The 19,532-nt window shown below is 47.6% G+C and overlaps 2 protein-coding genes and 1 non-coding gene across 3 annotated transcripts in view; 1 reads left to right on the top strand and 2 right to left on the bottom strand.

Moving 5' to 3' along the window:
- LOC142803690 (uncharacterized) overlaps positions 1 to 14,760 on the top strand; it is a 30,444-nt gene extending 15,684 nt beyond the window's left edge. The window contains exons 10-19 of the mRNA XM_075889282.1: positions 2,897 to 2,957; positions 3,192 to 3,325; positions 6,024 to 6,130; positions 6,594 to 6,748; positions 7,801 to 7,902; positions 10,724 to 10,838; positions 11,482 to 11,554; positions 12,133 to 12,192; positions 12,288 to 12,363; positions 14,517 to 14,760. Coding sequence (XP_075745397.1) covers positions 2,897 to 2,957; positions 3,192 to 3,325; positions 6,024 to 6,130; positions 6,594 to 6,748; positions 7,801 to 7,902; positions 10,724 to 10,838; positions 11,482 to 11,554; positions 12,133 to 12,192; positions 12,288 to 12,363; positions 14,517 to 14,645 — 1,012 coding nt within the window. The 3' untranslated portion in view covers positions 14,646 to 14,760. The remainder of the gene's footprint in view (positions 1 to 2,896; positions 2,958 to 3,191; positions 3,326 to 6,023; positions 6,131 to 6,593; positions 6,749 to 7,800; positions 7,903 to 10,723; positions 10,839 to 11,481; positions 11,555 to 12,132; positions 12,193 to 12,287; positions 12,364 to 14,516) is intronic.
- On the bottom strand, positions 10,572 to 10,643 carry TRNAD-GUC (transfer RNA aspartic acid (anticodon GUC)). The gene has a single exon. It is a non-coding gene; the product is annotated as a tRNA-Asp (tRNA).
- On the bottom strand, positions 13,520 to 19,525 carry Plekhm1 (Pleckstrin homology and RUN domain containing M1). Its single transcript, XM_037427625.2, has 2 exons — positions 18,004 to 19,525; positions 13,520 to 16,786 (listed from the first exon to the last, which is right to left on the bottom strand). The coding sequence occupies exons 1-2, from the start codon at positions 19,372 to 19,374 to the stop codon at positions 15,866 to 15,868; spliced, it is 2,292 nt and encodes a 763-aa protein (XP_037283522.2). The 5' UTR covers positions 19,375 to 19,525; the 3' UTR covers positions 13,520 to 15,865.
- Positions 19,526 to 19,532: the final 7 nt, after the last annotated feature.

Raw genomic sequence — 19,532 nt, 5'->3', positions numbered from 1 at the left:
AACTACGAAAGAGCCTTCAAAGCCATCCTGTTCTGGCGCATTTTGACGAGGAAGCGGACACCGATATCCACACGGATGCAAGCAATTTAGGTCTTGGGGCCGTGCTCATCCAATGGCAAAACGGACAAGCACGAGTCATTGCGTATGCCAGTCGCACTCTTTCGAAAGCTGAGGTGAACTATACTCAGCGACCGAGAGAGAATGCCTTGCCGTGGTATGGGCTATCAACAAGTTTCGACCATATTTATATGGTAGGCCTTTTCGAGCTATAAGCGACCATCATTCGCTATGCTGGCTGGCTAATATCAAGGACCCATGTGGACGGCTTGCACGATGGAGCTTGCGATTACAGGAGTATGATATCACGATTGTGTACAAGTCAGGTCGCAAGCACAGTGATGCGGACTGCTTGTCACGTGCTCCGATTCAACTTGCTGCTTCTGCTTCCACCGAGGATGGTGAAGATTTTATTTTTGGGGGGCTGTGACACCATCAGAGATGGCACATCAGCAGCGATCCGACCCTGAGATACTCCTGTTGATCAAGTACCTACAAGGACAGTCTGTCGATGTTCCACGACCTTTTGTCCGCGGCTTGTCAGCGTTCGTACTACGAAACAACATCCTGTATAAAAGGAACTTTGACAACAATACATCGACATTCCTGCTTGTCGTCCCTTCACCTCTGCGACCAGAGATTTTGGAGGCTTGCCACGACGATCCATCAGCTGGACACTTAGGAGTAAGCAGAACGTTAGCACGCATCCTCACTAAATACTACTGGCCGAAGTTGCTTAGCTCTGTACGACACTATGTCAGAACCTGCCGAGACTGCCGAAGACGTAAAACGCCACCGCTAAAACCAGCAGGTCTCCTTCAACCGATAGAACCACCAGAAGCCCCGTTCACACAAGTGGGAATGGACTTACTGGGCCCATTTCCTGCGTCGTCATCGGGAAAACGGTGGATAATAGTTGCGACCGACTATTTAAACAGATATGCCGAGACAGCGACTCTTGTTAAAGGATTAGCCGTTGAAGTAGCCGAATTCTTCGTCTCCAACATCGTACTGCGGCACGGAGGTCCAAAAGCGTTGATCACGGACCGAGGGGCTGCATTTACGGCCGAGCTGATGAAATTTATTATGAAATTGACGCACACCAGTCATAGCAAAACGACGGCATATCATCCTCAAGCAAATGGTCTTACGGAACGACTGAACAGAACGCTGGCTGATATGTTGTCAATGTACGTTGATATAGAACACCGTACTTGGGATAAAATATTACCCTATGTAACATTCGCCTGTAACACTGCGATGCAAGAGACAACACGGATGACGCCATTCCAACTTGTTTTTGGCCGGACGGTAACGACACCTTTAGATGCAATGTTACCTATTGACGAGACGCTCGAGAATTACTATGACGTTCACGACTACATGCAAAGAGCAGAAGAAGCCAGACAGCTGGCACGATATCGCATTCTCCAACAGCAGAAAACCGACACGCATCGATACAATCTGCGAAGGAGAGACGTCCAGTACGCACCAGGAGACAGAGTATGAGTGTGGATTCCTGTACGAATACGTGGCCTGTCAGAAAAACTGCTTCGCCGCTATTTCGATCCGTACAGAGTGCTCCGCCGCGTCGGCTCGCTCAACTACGAAGTTATGCCAGAGGGACAGGATATTTCATCCCGACGGCGGCATTGCACGGTAACTGTGCATGTCATCAGGATGAAACCATATCACGACAGGCAATGAAACGCCGAAGACACAACGTTCTTTGACGTTAACGACATCCACGACGAGGGTTTGTGAATGACTGCCATGCAACCAGTTCGACACAAGCCTCGGGACGACGCACTCTGGAAAGGGGGGCAATGACACAATGTGACTTCAAATTGCGCGCGCTAGCCGATACTTGTGCCCTCTAGATGGTTTGCGACGCACGAGCCTGCGGGACCCAGCTGCGCGCGAACCGTGTTGGAAAAATAGAAGAACGTAGAATAAGAGGCAGAAGTGAATCCTCGAGACAATCTAGCTGTGTTATTATTCTCGGGCACAAGTTCGCCCTGCCTACGTTAGCCTATTAAAAGAGTTTATTGAAGAGTGCGTTACAATGTGTATGTATGTATGTATGTATGTATGTATGTATGTATGTATGTATGTATGTATGTATGTATGTATGTATGTATGTATGTATGTATGTATGTATGTATGTATGTATGTATGTATGTATGTATGTATGTATGTATGTATGTATTGGCGCTTATGTCGCATGAGATTTCGCAAAAAGTCTTCTGCAGAGCACTTTTCCCACTATACCAGACTGCACGCACAAAAATACCCAACAGTGCAGAAGGGGAAACGCCTGCCATCGTAGCTCACTATCGGACGCGTAGCATGAAGGTTGCGGGATCAGACTCCGCCAAAACATAGGTGCTTGCTTAATGACACGCTTCGACCGCAAATGATACAAACCCAAAGTAAAGGAACACACAACGGCAAGCACAAGCACACAACGACAAGCACAAAGACAAGGCGCTTGTGCTTGTCGTTGTGTATTGTTCCTTTACTTTGTGTTTGTGTTATTTGCGGTCAAAGCATGTGATTAAGCATGTACCAACTAGGTCCACAATCAGTATTGAAACATAGGTGCTTTCTTCGTCCATTTTGGTTGATATCCATGTGTGCCATATTTAACCTAATCGTTTACTTTGTGTATTTCTTGGCCTAAATGCTAGTTGGCGTCATTAGATAGATAGATAGATAGATAGATAGATAGATAGATAGATAGATAGATAGATAGATAGATAGATAGATAGATAGATAGATAGATACCCCAGCTTTTAGCTGGATTGTCTAATGGAGTCTTTCATCTCTCAATTTACAGTTACAACATGACTCGACTGTGCAGCGAGCACAGCTTTATGGACTGCAGCGACAACGACTCGGTAACGTGGGCCTGCATTTAGCTCTTTTTTTGAACCATTTTCGCACACGTATATATATACTCTTATAAATGTCGTGTAGATTCGTGTAAATGTATTTCACTTTTCCTTTTGCTTTGTATTCCTCGCGTTTGATGCGGCGTTGACCTCTTTGCATTTCGCTCACTTTTATTTATCTCTGTTTTCTACATAAGTAAAGTACGTCTCGTTCCCTTTGTCCGCCTTATCTTTTCACAGCAACGCATCGTGGGCGCCTATCTCACAGTGACAGTGAAGCTGATCGAGTACTCGTACGCTCGAAAGGACGTCATCTTCGACTGCAAGTTCGTATCGGGCGACGCCGCCTGCCAGGACTTCGACTGTGCCGAACTGTGAGCAAGAATCTTTAAAGCCAGACCGATTCATAGATCGAACAGAGAACCGCAGGGACGAAGTAATGAATGCGATATGAGCACGTTTCAACATTGTACGAAGTAAGACTGGCAGCTAACTTTTTCCGATCTGGTCTCACGTTAACTCTACAAAACGTTGGTGTCAGAGAGTACGGCCGCTCCATGAGGTGAAGCACTTTTCGCACAGTACCTTCGCGTAGATGGGGTTATACGATCCGCCTGTGATGCCTGCCGAGGTAACGCGTGTGACAGCGATCACGACTTGAAAGTCTAACCCCTGTATTCTAGAACGCCCCTTCACTCAACGCTCAACCTTCACTCAAAAATGCCGATGGGAGCGCCATCTGTAGGCAGGGAAAGTCACTACATATAAGTGATAATTTGCTGCTATTCTTGAGTAGCGCAGCGTCGTTGCAGCGGAGCAGTGCGCAACTCTGTCAAGTGAAGGGTGAAAGCCGAATCAAGGAGCGTTTGTGAATACGGGGGTAAGCTTTTAAAATATCGCCCCCCCCCCCCCGCCTGTGTTCCTTCATGCTCCTTGAAGACGGACGGGGCGTTTTATCTCTGCTTGAGTAACAATCAACAGCAAGCCTGGCACGCGGGGTCATGTTATCGCCTACAACCTCGCACGCAACAAAGATGGGTCGGCTCTATAGTCATATCTGCTTGGCCGCGATCTTCGCCCCCGCTGACACGCTTTTACACGCTAGTAAAACGTACGATGCGCGGGAGGATATTATCAACTTGGAATTAATACGGAACATGATGGCGACATGGACGGTGAAACCCCGTCGAGAGTGCCCACATATATAATTGATATCGCAATAATATTTTCAATTTTGCCCAAGACGTTCTCTGAAAACCTCTGGGGAATGCCTCAATTTTATGATTCACTCGGTTTCCTGGAAGAAAATCCTAGGATATACGCGCGAACTTTAACCTCGGCTACGAATAACTTCACTTTTTTTGGACGCCAGATCATCCGCAAGTTTGCTCTTCAATCATCATTGATGGTTGTTCTTGTCAGGCAAACCATAAATTCCCTTTTTGCTAATCTACACATGACGTGAAAGACTTGTGAGAGTAGACACTTGTTATGCATTTAGACCCGTTAAACGGCGTTATTGACGCCACGGGCCTTTGTCCAGCGAACGTACAGGTTGGTCGAAATATGGCCGAACCATATTCTTAAATTTTGGAGAAAGCGGGAAAAATCATGCCAACAAGCTACGCGGGCTTTTGTTCGATGCTAAATGTCATAAATGCCAAACGCTAATGCACCAATCGCGCAAGTAATCAAATTTATGATGGGTAATACCTTCAATATGAAATGGTTGATCTTATAAGAAACACCTGGTTCAGCGCACTGTAACTTGCTGTACTTTATACTTTATCAAAACTTCTTCATGCCAAGGCATTTGAACCCGCTGAATATGTATTCAGAAGGGTCCCTAAACCACCTACGATATTTTTGTTTAACATTTCAAGTAATCGCACGCATCGGAGTTCAGAATGCCGCCACGATCAACAATGTCAAATGCGACAGCGCTATAGGCACCGCGGGGCAACCACAAAATAAATCGAAACGGTTCCTTGTGCTACCCGGGCTTTTCGGTATTGCCAGCGTTGTCGTGACGTCACTGCTCGCGTCCGAACATGTCAACAGTTTCTGAGCTCGCAGGAGCACGGGCTTGTCGCCCAGTCTCCCGGCACGGTGAAGAGGAGCACTCGGCCAGGACAGGTATGGAACGTAGCGAAGGTAGCGATCGGAGCTTCTTTCGTACGATCAAACACATGTAACTCCTCCATTACGGCACTGTTTCGGACAATTCTCACGGCTGCGTGTTTACTGAATACTCACGCACAACTGTCACAACTAAATTTCGACCTTTGGGTGGTTTAGAGATACTGTTACATAATGCGTGACATGCCCTTTCTCTCGATACACTATTGCAGTTCTTTAAAACATACCAGGGGTGCACGAATCAGGCGTTTAAAGCGCGATGCACAGCTTAAAGGGGCCCTGAAACACTTTTTTGAGTAACCACGGAATGAATTCACTGGAAAAGCGTATTGCCTCACAAATTCAACGCCGCAAAAATTTTAAGAATCCGTCCAGTACGAGCGGCGTTACAAAGATTTGTCACACGCTGCAATCGCATACTCTCTTCTCTGATCCCGACGAAAGCGCTGGAAGCTAAGCAGGGAGGGATGGGAGGGGCAAACAAAAACTTCACGTGCGACTCATGGCCTTGAGCACCTTTTTGTTTTTTTTTCTTCGAATACGTGGCTTTTCAGTGTGATCGCGGGCGCGCGCGCGTGGACAAGTGGTGGCGTCTAGTGGCGATCTTTGTAACAATTGAGCGCGCCATGTTCAAATCAGCCAATGGCTTACAGATGGGCTTACTACGAGTGATTTTGGGGCTTATGACGCGATTCGTCGAGAGAAGAGAAAGCATTTTTAGCTGGCTTTGATAATTTATTGTAAATTCCAGACCGCATGGTGCGATATAATATTTGGCTAGCGTGTTCTCGGGCGCCTCTACTATCAATCGGCAGTATTTTCTGACCATGCTCGAAAAATGTTGCAGGGCCATTTTAACCTGGTAATTTCAAAGGATAAATAAGCACGTCAAGCGATAACCCCACATCTCGTGTCCTGTCCGACACTACGCAGGTGGCAGCCCTCGTACACTCTCGCCTTTGAGACCGTGTGTCATACCTTCGACCTGGCGAGGAACCGCACCAGCCCTTACTGGGACTGTCCGTCGCCCTGGAAGTACAGTAAGCTCGCGCCCATCACGCTAATTGTAAAAGCACCTCCCCCCTCCACTCCAACGTCCACTTTTCCCATTCTTGGTATTTCATTTTTCTATAGAAGATTGCTTGCTCTATCGCACTGGCAAAATAGTTATTGACAGTGCGACAGCGGAATGACCACCCGTCCGGCGTCTAAGAAAACGTTTGTTTTATAAGCGTCAAGCGGTTTGGCATAGACAAGGCACAGGTTCGCTACCCCACATGTTACTGGAGCCAACCGTATTTAAATAACGACGATGCATAAATAACCTTGTCCCAAATCGGGATCACAAGAACGAAGAACTTTTGTTAGCACCTCCCTCATTGCCCGATTAGTTAGTCTTCCGCCGAAAACTTCCCCCTCCTTGTTCGCGAAGTTGGGATAGTTTTCATTCACTAGCTTGTTGATGGTACTGCCGATTTAATGATTGATTGACTGCGCTCGCAGAGATGCTGGCGTCGGTGAGCGCTCGCAGTGAACGTGCCCACAACGAGACGGTCTTCCTGATGGGCCACTTCCACCAGCAGAATGTGATCGGCAACGGTGAACGGAGCACCATGAAGTTTCGAGCAGGGTACAAGTACAAGATCGCCACCTACCAGGTGACGTCACGACCACCTCAGATCAGGGGCGGCGCCAGGATGTTTTTACTGGGGGGGCAACCACGAAAAGTGAGTTCCTCCGGGGGGGGGGGGGGGCAAGCTAGCTCTGCTCCTACTAGGTTTTCAATATATGCTTCCGGGCACTTGGGTAGGCATAGGGGGGGACAGGCGAGAATTTTTGGGGGGCTCCAGCCCCCCCTTGCCCCCCCCCCCTGGCGCCGCCCCTGCCACCTCTGGTCCCTGATTGGAGCATTCAAAGCGTATACGCTAGGCAACGAGATCATGGCGCTTGACCGATGATGTGTGCGCAATGTAGTGAAAAAGTGACACCAGAAAAAGTTTACGCTACTAAGGGTGCAATATAGCTTCATTAGTATACTATCTGAAGGAATTAAGGAAAATATGAGGAAAAGAACGGCAGGGAGGTTAACCAGCCTATAGGCAGCCGGTTTGCTACCCTGCGCATGGGAGGGGGATGGGGGAGATGAAAGATAGAGAGCAGAGAGGGATAGGCCTATACTTTTGTACAGCTTTGCGATTATCGTAGACGTAGTAGACGTAGCACGCGCCGAAAAAAAATTTACCAATTTCGCATTCAAGCATGTGGAGGTATTATAGATATTTATTAACACATATTTGCCTTGAGCATAGTTAGTAGAGGTGTCGTCAGCATTTTGTCTTTGGGGGGGGGGGGGGGGTGCGAAGCCTGTGATATAGCGGACGGGCGGGGGGGGGGCGGAACGCTGTTGATGCTTGAGGGGGGGAGAGTGCAGATTTTGCTCGAGAAATGCAAGTGCCCTTATTGCGACGCCCATGCTAGTTATCTATTATCTTTGACAACAGAAAAGAGCGAACAACAAAGTATAAGTTCCTCACCTCCCCCCACCCTCCTCCTAGTCTCACTCTAATCAAATGCGGGCGCCCAATCATATTGAAAAAAAAAGAAAGCTCCAGTCGCTTTGTTAATAAATCACGCATGATTGTCTCAAACGGAGGCGGGCCAGTAAGTGATTGGTGCCAATGATTGATCACTGTAAATTTGTTTATTTCAGACCGACAGCCGTTCCCTGCCGTACCCGTACGAGACCATGTGCAGTGACTACGTGACGCTCTCCAAAAAGCTCGGCTACCAGCACTACATCATGCAGTCGGAGGTGACAGCGCGGCGTTCGTTCGTTCGTTCATTCATTCATTCATTCATTCATTCATTCATTCATTCATTCATTCATTCACACAAAGCTCCAAGCATGTCCTCGACTTGCAGCATATATCACGCTTACGGTTTGATCGTTCACTCGTTTTCCACGGAACATCCGTGTGTCTTGGTGAAAACGAAATAACAAACGCATCATATTGAGCCAGCAGAAATCATTGCCCCTACGCAAAACTTCTCTCGCAGAAGATGCCCATCTATTTCCGTTAATCTGCCATTTGTCAACTCCGGTTCCGGTGCACTCCACTGCGGAGGTGGCTGTGATGTCCCAAGAAAAAAAAAAAAAAAGATGGAAGGAAGCGGTGTACCACTTCCTGAAAGAAAAAAAATCGCGTAAAACGAGCATGTCGTCATCTATCTTGCGTTCAGCCCCGCCGCGGTGGTCTAGTGGCTAAGGTACTCGGCTGCTGACCCGCAGGTCGCGGGATTGAATCCCGGCTGCGGCGGCTGCATTTCCGATGGAGGCGGAAATGGTGTAGGCCCATGTTCTCAGATTTGGGTGCACGTTAAAGAACCCCAGGTGGTCGAAATTTCCGGAGCCCTCCACTATACGGCGTCTCTCATAATCATACCGTGGTTTAGGGACGTTAAACCCCACATATCAATCATTATCTTGCGTTCATTTGCTTGCACTATCACTGCACGCCCGACACTCTCAGGTCACAGGCGACATGCACGTTATCAACGTGACACAACTTTCTTGATAGGAAAGTGACCAGCGCCGAATTTTCAAGAAAGGAAGTGCAAGCAAGCCGAATGATGATTATTGTAGTGGGACATAGGGACACTCTTTTTACCCGATCTTTTTTTTTTTTTTAGAGTACTGGTGCAGCCACATGTACGAAGTGGCTGAACTCCCCCACCCCCTAATTTCAATTTTGCATGTGGATATATATGCACGCACACATGCAAACGCACGCACAAGGGCACAAAGTATACCCCCTCTCTCAATGGCGCGGCCAGGATGGCACACAGGAAGCCGGGTCCACGCCCCCCCCCCTTTTTTTCCCCTAATTTCTTTTTTTTTTTTTTTGTCATGGCATGCAGACTCCAAATTGACACTAGGCCACGTCTGCCCACCAGCGCCCATTTCATACGAACCCCCCTCCCCCCCCCCCCCCAACAAAATTTCTGGCTACGATAGCAGCCAAATAAAGATCTCTTTCTGAAATTTAAGTAACCTTTATTCTTATATTGTAAGCTAGCAGTTGCAGCGCCAGGAAGATGCCTAAGTTGAAATTGCGACGAAGAGACAGTGTTCTGGCTAAATAAAATGTGCAAATGACAGCACGAGAGGCAACCCTAGCGTGTTGTTTGATGTGCAACTTCGTTACGCGCCAGCATATTCGCGTAGCCGTCATACTAAGTTGAAGTCTCTGTTTAAATGGAAATAAATATGTGCATATCTCTGGGCGAAAAAAAAGAAAAGAGAAAAAAAAAGGGGGGGGGGTCATGGTACGAGCCCATCCCTAATTACAAGTAATCAGTTTGCACAGGCAGATTCCACTTTTTGTGGATTGTGATATACGTAGCCTTTCGTACGGAAAAAGCAAGGTAATGAATCCCACACGTATCGTGAGGCCGCTGGCGCTAAATTAAAAAAAAAAAGCCTACTTAATTTAGGGGGTGGGGGGTGGGGGTCTCTAATTTTTTCATCAGTAATACGTGTATACATACAACTAATCACCTCACCCATCTTCTGCGTATGCGTGGAACATCACACTACACACCGTTATGGGCCCTGTCTTACAATTGAGGAGGCCCCAGTTAGCATGTCACGCGTTAACGACGTCGTAACGACGTCACATAAGAATCATTTTACCTAGACCAGAGTGAACTAATCTAGTTCACGGTGTGTACCTAAAGAATTCCCGCAGAAATTATTTCCTCGAGGTCAGCGATTACTCTTTGTAAAGTGCTTTGTTGGTTGACAAGGCCCGTAGAAATGCAGCTCAGTTCTCGATCCTGCCTGTACAGGAAAATGCCCGCACTGTGCGGATAAGTCTTCGGACATCTTTCACATGGTGTAGGCATGCCAGTCAACCCCTGGGATCTCTTGAAAAGCAGCGACCGTAGGGGTCAGGGGCTAGTGAGCATGGAGAGAGATGGAGGTGTCGTTGAAGGGGAGAAAAAAAAAGCCCCTGCTCAGTGCCTCATTTCTTCGAACCGTGTCAGCGCAATTTGCACCCCCTCGTCATGCAGTGTGGTGCGCCGGCACACTTGTGGCAGTTCACCTCCGAAATGTTGGCCTTCCAGTCCTGACTTGGTGGCGCCGTCTGGTGTTTTTTCCAGAACTACTCGCAATATGGCGACAGCAGAACCGCCACCTTAACTGAACCCCACCCGGGAGAACTGGGAGGTGGCCCTGCTCGGCTGCTTCGACCTGGCGAGCCAGAAGGCCCTGGTAAACAGAGCCCGAGTCGGGTTGGACGCCAAATGGCTTCTGCAATGAGTAGCCCAATGAGTAGTTTGTGAGGGGTGGTTCACACCAGGTCAGCTCCCACATCCTCCCTGTATATATATAAAGTTTTTTTCTCTCTCCCTTCAAATAAGCTCAAGGTGACTAAACCAATCACGAAAAGTTCTGTTAAACAACAAATAAAAAAATTACTCCCCGTCGGGGAATCGAACCCCGGTCTCCCGCGTGACAGGCGGGGATACTGACCACTATACTAACGAGGACTACATGAAAAGCAACTTTATAAGCAATTATATATATAAATGTACGTATAACGTGCATTGTTTTTTTTTTCTTTTTTTAGGAATGTTCGGAAAACTGTCTCATGGAACACTGGCTGCAAAACTGCCACTGCAGCTCTAAGCTGTACGGCCTACGACACGAAAGGCACAGGGACCTATGCGACATCTTTGATCACGGTAAAACATCGCGACCTGCGCGGTCTTTTCAAATATACACATAATTTGCATTTGTGTAGTTGCGCCGTCTGATATTAGTTTGCTGCTGGCCAAACTGACAAACGTGTTGAATATTCATGTGGCGCTTACAGTCGGGTTTTGCATGAACACGTTTATTCGCTAAATAGACACCACCGGCATATGTAGGCTCTGTCCGTGGCATATGATCAGGAAGGCGTGCGCAATCGCTTTTATCACTGTGCTTAGATACTTTTTTTTTGTCAAATTACTCCAATTTTAAGCATTCAGATAACAATATAGCAGAGCCTACGTTTGCTGCCAGTAACCTACGCATCCTATCTGCCTGCGTATCTTGATCTGTGTGCTTTCAGCTGGTCGGTGGCGCTATTAACTACGCACTGCGAATGGCGCTCTGCGAAAATCGCCCGCGCTAATCTGCATCGCTGAACCAAGCTCTACTTCAAGAAGACAGCTTGACGGCACTTACCTTAAGTGTTTTGCGCCCCGCTTTTCCAACTTTCTCTGCAAAATACGACCACTCCGCAAAGCGTCTTATACTCCCTTCTTGCGTTACGTACTGCGCGCTTAGTTCTGAATCTCGGGTAGGAATGACACGTAAATATGACGTCACCATTTTTTGCAGTACAATGCACCCACCTGATGAAGGTAGGCCAATGGAGACCAAAGTGCCTCGCCAGCTGCACCCAGCCTTGCCAGTAAGACAGCTGCATTCATTCGTTATAACGCACGTGAAAAGTGTGTATATCTACCGATCGCACATGCAAATCAACCTTATTCAGGGTCTTCACAAATACCTTAACTTAAAGCTACTATAATGGCTCGACTTAGTTTACACACTCGGCTTAGGGCCCAAACGCATGCAGCTAATTCAAAATTTCTGGTTTTACAAAGATGGAGCGGTAACCGGCCAATAAATATATTGCCTTTCATCTTTTCTGTTAACCGACCCCCCCCCCCCCCCCCTCCTTTTTGTTGCCAAATTTCCGATACTGCTCTGAAACTCTTTAATCAACCAAATTTATTCGTTGTTGCTGCTAATAGTCCTTTCAAAATCCAACACGACTAAAGGCGCTGAATAAATGGGTGTTTATTGATATATAAGAGAAAACATGCAATGCTACAATGTGTACCTTTGTATTTCCCCAATCCCTTCCCGAATGAAAAGCAACCAGGGTGTTGTAGTGCGCTGTTCTTTAGGCCCTTATAACATATCACCTGGCATTCACTTCAATAAATCAGAATAGAAATTGACACCTTGACATGCCTTTTACAGCGAGATAAGGTACAAGACCTACTCTAATGTGGTGGGCAAGATAAAGAAGAATGCCAGCAGGTAAGAGTGTGCATTAGTGGCATTCGTGTCTTCCGAGTCAATGAGAGCACCAAATTTTTCTACATCTCACTCACACAAACATTTGTCATTTGCAGACTGAATGCCGTTGAATTAGTCATTCAGATGGGCTCAGACCGGCGAAAAACAGTCAGCGGCTATCCTAGAATGGAGGTGAGATTTCAGTGAGCCACCTCAAGCTCGTTTCCACCATGAATGTCTTTCCTTACCGTGCTACCTTGTAGTACCAAAAGTAGATAGCAAAGGCTCGACAGCAAGTGAACTGAAATGTCACTCAGACGTGAATAGTGTGCAGTGCAATTTCAAGCATAAGCATGGCCAACGTGAAAACGCAGAAGAGGGCCAATATGTGGGCCATTCAACGAGGGCCCTTTGCTTTCCATAAAATAAATATTCCATAGTAAAAATTCCTATTGGCCGGTTTAGTTTAGTACAACCCTAGTTCACTATTCTACATAATCACCGTTACCTCCGAAGCTCTATTCGTATTGCTGCACCAGTTTCGTAGTCCCACAGCATAAAAGCTTGCCACCTGGAAAATGTTCACTGTTTGAGTTGGTCGGTAGGCATTTTTGGTACCCAGCTGGACATACTTTCTGAATTCTCAACTTTTCTTTGTTACAATCGTGTAAATTGTAGAGCGGTTAACAAAAAGAAATCCGACAGACTACGAACTGTCAGTCGCTGATCCAATCGCACATCTCGGTTCGCTTGTTGAACGGTGTCATCGGTCTTGATGCTGAACCGGCAACTCAACATTCCTTCGTGCAAGTCATGTGGCCATTTCCGACATATTGGCACCATTTTCTGGCAGTTTCTTCACCCATCACTATAGGTTCATAAAGAAGGCACAACTCAGCATTAATTTAGAGGCTCACGACCCTTTTGCCTACAAAAATTTAATTACTGCTCACCCTTCGCGACTGGCAGGAGCAACGATTCTCGCAGACAGTTTCTCCCTGATTACCCATCAAGCAGATAACTACTGAGCCAGAATAACTTCAGCAACTTGCTGAAGAATGAACAGGTAGCCCTGCACATATAAATCATTATTCTGATTAGTCAATATTTATATATCAGCAAACAACCCTTCATTTTGGATTAATCGCTTGTCGAGGCAACAATGAGATGTTGATCAGGCATTGTTCATGTATGATCATAAGCAAAGATTCTTTAGATAGGGAAACCTAGCCTACACTGAACACCATAAATGTCATTGATTGCAAACATGTGTGTGTTCTCCGTAGCAGTGAGTTGGCCTGTACATAAGTATGAAGCGAGATTTTCGACATCAAGATGGACAGCAATATAATTAGAAAATTCAGGTTTATGCAGCATAGAAAAAACATGCTCGTGTATCAACATTTAATAGAATTCGTTCTGTTACACATAATAAAAGCTGGTTGAGCTTTCACGTTGGAAGTACATGACAATGAAGCACCTTCCTGTGCAACTGCTTCGTATGTGTAATATCACAAAGCTTTGGTACACAAAGAATACTACTAAGTAATAAGGATAAAAAAAAAAGGTCTACTGCTCAAGCATAAGTAAAAAAGGCATTCTTAGGATCACCTAATTCTGCTGCGTCATCTCTCATACACAATTCAGAATTTGAAAATTATGAATATCAAGCGCATCACAAGCAATACTATCACATCAAACAAGATCTGGAAACGCATGGTGCTTTGAAAAACGACAGATTCACACATTCCACTAGGCACTACGATCGTGCAAACGCTACGAAAAAAAACTGAGGAGTGGATAGTTTAGACTATTATCTCGGCAACTCGCATTACCTGCTGCATCCTAGCTCCGAGCGTTTGCTTCTGTTGAGCAAGGACTTCTATGTCTTCGCATCCTCAACTTCCATCACCATAAATTTTTTACATGATAATCTCAATGTGGCACTAACCAGCAACGTATTACTGGAAAGATGTCACCAATTATTGTGAGCTTTCCAATAATATGACATGCGACGCTATTTATGGTGTTCGTTATACATTTTCCATACGGACCGCAGTTAAAAGAGACATCCTCGCAATGCATTTTACCACTCAGGTAATCGAAGGCCAAACATTTGCAGCTATCGTCGGTCCAAGGACTAACAGGCGACTAAGCCAAGTACTTATTCATACTTAACGCCATATCCCACAAAGAACACCCTTTACAAACATGTCGCACACTAGCACCTTCCTTTCCGAATGACACTTCACTAAACTGCATGCATGAATGCCCGCCAACTGAACTTAGCCATTCGATTGTGTGCAACAGTGAATCTTATAACGGAATCTTTTCCAACTGACTAGATTCCAGGCCTCATCACCTACGTTGAAGGCCACATCGGTATGTGGCTTGGGCTTTCCATACTGGCCATCTCGTCGGCCATCGTCAAGTTTCACCAAAAAGTGATCCAGCACTTGTTTTCGACCGACTGAGACACAAGTCGGCATCAAGACGGGCTTCACCGGGAGCACTGAACTTCCGGGAGGCCAAGGCTAATGGCATTTTCTTGTTTGCTTTTCCGAGTATATAAAAGTGATGAAACATTGACATGCAAAGCAGGACCATTGTATGTGCAGAATGGGGGGGGGGGGGGGGGGCTATCAATGCAACAAGAACATGTCTAATGCATTCACATTTTCCCAAGCAGATTCTGCCCAAATGTTTAGACCATTGGTTTGTCATTCAAGCTCTGTTATTTCTTAGATAGACCACAGTGTTGCTAACTGCTACAACTCCAGTGCATCAGCTGGAACAGCGAAACCTGCAGGTGTTATTTACAGACGATTTCAAAACCTCTTAAAAAAAAAAGGGAACGACGTTGGCTTGCGTATGACGTACATTCCAAAGGCCAGCGTGGGCATGTGCGCATTTGGCCGTTAACAGAGCATATGCCTTATCAACCCAAGGCAGTCAAGTCCTATAAACAAGCTAGGGGGAACGCTATCGTGCGAGATAAGCTGCTACTGGTCTGCGAGTGCAGAGACTTATCGAGAGCCGAAACAACACTGTACACAACGCAAACCTACAGATCTGCGCAGTGTGTCAAAATGAAAACGCAATGGAAACAAAAAGGATACACACGTGCACCCTCACATAATGCCGAGCGGCATCAGTGGAAAAGTATCGCACCAAAGAAAAAAACGGAAAAGGATCTGGTAAAGAACGTCACTGTACAGCTGTGTAAAACATTGTCACATCGCAATACAGGTGAACAAAGTTGCAGACGTCAAGAGGAAGCAAGACAACTCAGCACAATAAAGCACATTGTACAAAAGAATTTAATTTACTAAACCGTATTTCTTTTGTTCTCGTACTTTACTCATTGCACAAGCCTTTTGCATGTCAACATACAGGATCAAGGCAGGCAAGGTCTATCACATAAAAATATATTACGAGATTTCTGTCAACATATTTGTCAGACACATACATTTATTCGTGTAGGCACCAGTGTGAAATAAAAAGGCCTCATTAAAAAAATTTTTTTTTGCTTGCTTGGCGAGAGGCCCAAGGACAGCTCGGCAGTGCAGTAAGGCTGCCGCCTATATCCTTGACATTCTCTCTCTGTCGAAATTTGATTAAAAACCACTCGAGTTTAAAAGCTCTGTGAAGCTGCAACACACTTATGCCCTCGTCCGGCACCAGTAAATGTGGCTCACGAGGCCAAAGAAGAGGCACTGTCGGCTGTCAAGTCTGTTCCAGCAGAGCAGAGCACCATACCTTGCTCCTGCTCCATTCGCTGACGCCTCCGTTCGCACTTTGGGCAGACACGACCGCCGTCTTCGATGCAGGTGCGGTGGTACACTGCAAAGCACGCACTGCAGTGGTAGGTCGCATCCGTATCGAAGGCATAGATGACGGCGGGGTCCCGACATATTTCACAAATGAAGCCCTTTGCTGCGCACAGGTTACAGTCCAAAACGTGGCCGCGAGCAAACTTGATCGCCTTTTCTAGAGCTCGCTGTAAGGTGCCCGACGGCACCTGTAGAAGGTCAAAGGTCGAGTAGAGGTGAACATGTTCGTACAGGTGCTCCCTAGGCCAAATGAGCTTTCGGAGTGCACTAGACGCCGCCTCCGAACACGTCTGAAGGTAAGGCCGCAGGAAACCTAGCTGCGAGCGAAGAACTTGCGTTGCGGCCAGCTCAGGTACAGCGTCATACAACGAAGGGTTCAGTATCCTCAGGTCTAGCAGAGGCTCATCTTCATATTTCTTGAGCAGCTCTTTAGCCTCACGACTGACAGGGTGCTTGCGGAAGTCCCAGTTGTGAATTATGCGTGCAGGGATCACATTCGACTCGCTGCCACCGCACTCCGGGCAGTACGAATAGCCGTCGTAAGAACACACAGAGCTTGCACCGTAGATCATGCCAATGGGGCAGTTGCAGCCTCGACAGGCGTATCCCTGCTGGTCGAGGCCTTTCTCCTGCTGAATGTGGTCCATTAGCGAGAGCAGCTGGTTCGTCCGAACATCGGGTGCCTTCTCAGTCGGAACCACCTCAAAGTCTGCCAGTTCATCGAGGGAGTCTGCACTGGACCGCTGGTCGTCAGCCTTTACACATGCATTTCCTGGTGTCGCCTGTAGCAAAATGCATGAATGTGATGTACTATTGACACATACTGTTATAGCAAGAACACTGCAAAAGGATGCCAATGCTACCCCACGAAGTGAATTTTGTGAATTTTAATATGAAAAGCACTTGCGAAGGCACAATAAAATTTGGAAATGACACAGGCATGACGATGGTGGCTCCCTACAGGCATGCATCTCTAATCTAGTGCTCCATGCTAGTAATAGGCTTCACGCCACATATGAATGGTGTTAGGCGTGATATGAACGAGACTTATACCCGTGCCACACGGGCATAGAAAATGACATTTGGTGGCGAAGGCCTTCAGTTCCCGAATGACATTCGTTTCGCCGGCGCTGCTACACGTCCAAAGCGAATGACATTTGACTTCATGATGTCGATCACAGCACCTTCCAAGTGAGCATTGAGTGAATAGCAATAAAAAAATTAAGAAGCATTTACAAGCTTCATACACATCAGATAATCATCAAATGTAGAAATAAGCGTATTACGCTGTCCTAAGTTTTAGTTTCTTGCTTTGTTTTACAACGTTGCAGCCGACCGTAGCAACCTAAGCCAACACTAGTCAGATCCACAGCGTAAATAGACACTAAAATTGACAAGCGTTTCATTATCAATACTTTATTTTCTTCGTATAACGTTCAAAGCATCTTTTTAAGACTTTAGTGCAAATAAAAGACGGGAAATTTCATTTTTAGCTCAATACGATTTGTTTTATATACTTTCAGGTAAATCGCACTTCGCGAGCTGTGTTGTTGAGAGTAGGCATTTCTCAGTCAACTGAGTTCTGGCGAAGGCAGTTGGTGGCGAATGGCATTCGAATGGCATTCAGATGAATGCCATTTTGTTCGCCCGTGTGGCACCGCGCGAATGGCAATAAATCTGAAGGCATTCGGGGGTAAATGCCATTTTTTCTGCCCGTGTGGCACGGGTATTAGCTAAGTGGCACACCTAGCAGATAGCGCCTTCCTAAAATAAAACATGGCACCACTGCTGTTGTTATGATAGGCCGTAACACAACACATGGCTGTCGAGCATTGAAAATGGTAAGCAAAGCTTCAGCAGAGGCTGGTCATTTGATAGCTACAAATGAGTGAACCGTTCGCTAACATGGGGCACACGAAAACATGCATGGCTTCATAATCTTGAATACAAGTTACGATGCAGTGCAAAGGCAATTGTGACAACGCAAAATATTCCTTGCCTGGCTTTCTGGATATGGCCTGATGGCCGATGTGATGAGGTCCCTCATCTCTGGCGTTCCACACACCTGGTTGTTGATGTTCTGCGTGTAGCTCAGCACCAGAGAGTCGTAGCTCTGTTGCTCCAGGTCGTCTGAGTTGTCAGACTTGTCGGCAGTCGCGCCCACGTCTTCGTACTCGTCCTCGAAGGGCGAAGACCAGCCCTGAGTCGGGTCCAGGACGTTACCGAAGGACCTACGCGACTCATGCGGGAACTTGTCCAGCAGGTCGAAGTCGGGCACTGACGCCGGCGACCCGGACACGTCGGCCTGCGCCACGGCGCTACCTTCGTTGGCGTCTAGGTTCAGGGTTCGCAGGAGTTCGCGCACCTGCGACGCGCTGATGCTGCTGCCGGCCGAAGTGGCGGCGGCGCCCTCGGGCGAAGAACAAGACTTGATTTCGATCACCTTTGTCTGTTCCGGCGGCACGTCGGGGTTCGTCTCGCTCACGGAAGGCTCGGCGGCGCACGATGCAGCACCTGCAGGCAGCGAAGCGCCCGCCATCGCGACGTCGACGCCGCTGTCGCTACCGCAGCCCACGCTGTGCGCCTGCTTCTCGGATTCAGAGGGTGGCGGCTCGCTCGCCTGGATCGCGATGGAAGACGTCATGGCACGGCTCGAGCTTATGGACAGTTTGCTGCGCATACGTCTCGACTGGCCCGCCTCGTGCTGGAAGAATTCGGCGACGTCGTACGCAGGCATCACGGGTTCCATCCGCTCTGCCGACTTGAGCAGGCCAGCCAGCTGCAGCGGCATGGTGTTCCAGCAGTTGAGAGCGGCGCAGTTGACGGGAAGCCTGAAAGAGTAACCCGAGAGGCCCTCGAGGAACTGCTTCACGATGTCGGGCTGTTCCCGGTCGGCCATGTACGCAGTTTGGCGGTAGTAGCAGCGCAGTGTCTTCGGGTCCTGTATCATGGCCTCGACGTAGCTGACGAGCAGCGACTCGTTGAGCGCGAGACGCAGCCAGGCTCGGCAGCGTCCGATATCCGTGCTGATCTGGTTGAGGCCGGCGATTTGGGCGAGCACGTCCTTGTGCGAGTAGACCATCGCCACGGGCCAGAAGTCGGGTGTCGGCAGCCTCTCGGAGTTGCCGAACACGCTGGACATCTTCTTGACGATGTTGTCCTTGAGACCGTGGATGAAGATGGCCTCGAGACAGAAGCAAACCCTGGAGACTGACTCGCCGCCCGTGATGACAGGCTCGGCGTTTACCAGCTCCTGCTGTAAGTCGCGCACGCAGCCAGCGAGCTGTTTGGTCAGCGAGCGCTTGACGACAATGTCCCGCGCCGCTTCCTCAATGGTCGGGGACGTCGCCTTTTTCCAGAGCGGAACCATTCTTGTGACACCGCCACGCGCGTCCCACTCGGTAAACGCGAAGCCAGATTGCGAGGGCTGTCTTTGGTTAAATGTAGGAGCCCGACAATCTGAAACCCTGCATGCCGACGACCCGAGCGTGTTCTATTTACACTGCACCCATCTGATTATCGGCCAAC

Source organism: Rhipicephalus microplus, chromosome 3 (genome assembly GCF_043290135.1).
Source record: "Rhipicephalus microplus isolate Deutch F79 chromosome 3, USDA_Rmic, whole genome shotgun sequence".
NCBI lineage: Eukaryota > Metazoa > Arthropoda > Arachnida > Ixodida > Ixodidae > Rhipicephalus > Rhipicephalus microplus.
Note: the sequence above shows the minus strand (reverse complement) of the source record. Positions and strands in the feature narration are given on the sequence as shown.

Excerpts from the sequence above, each read along its gene's own strand:
- Plekhm1 (XM_037427625.2), bottom strand. The coding sequence starts at position 19,374 with ATGGTTCCGCTCTGGAAAAAGGCGACGTCCCCGACCATTGAGGAAGCG. Across the intron at positions 16,787-18,003 it reads GGCCATATCCAGAAAGCCAG|GCGACACCAGGAAATGCATG; the intron begins GCAAGGAATATT and ends ATTTTGCTACAG.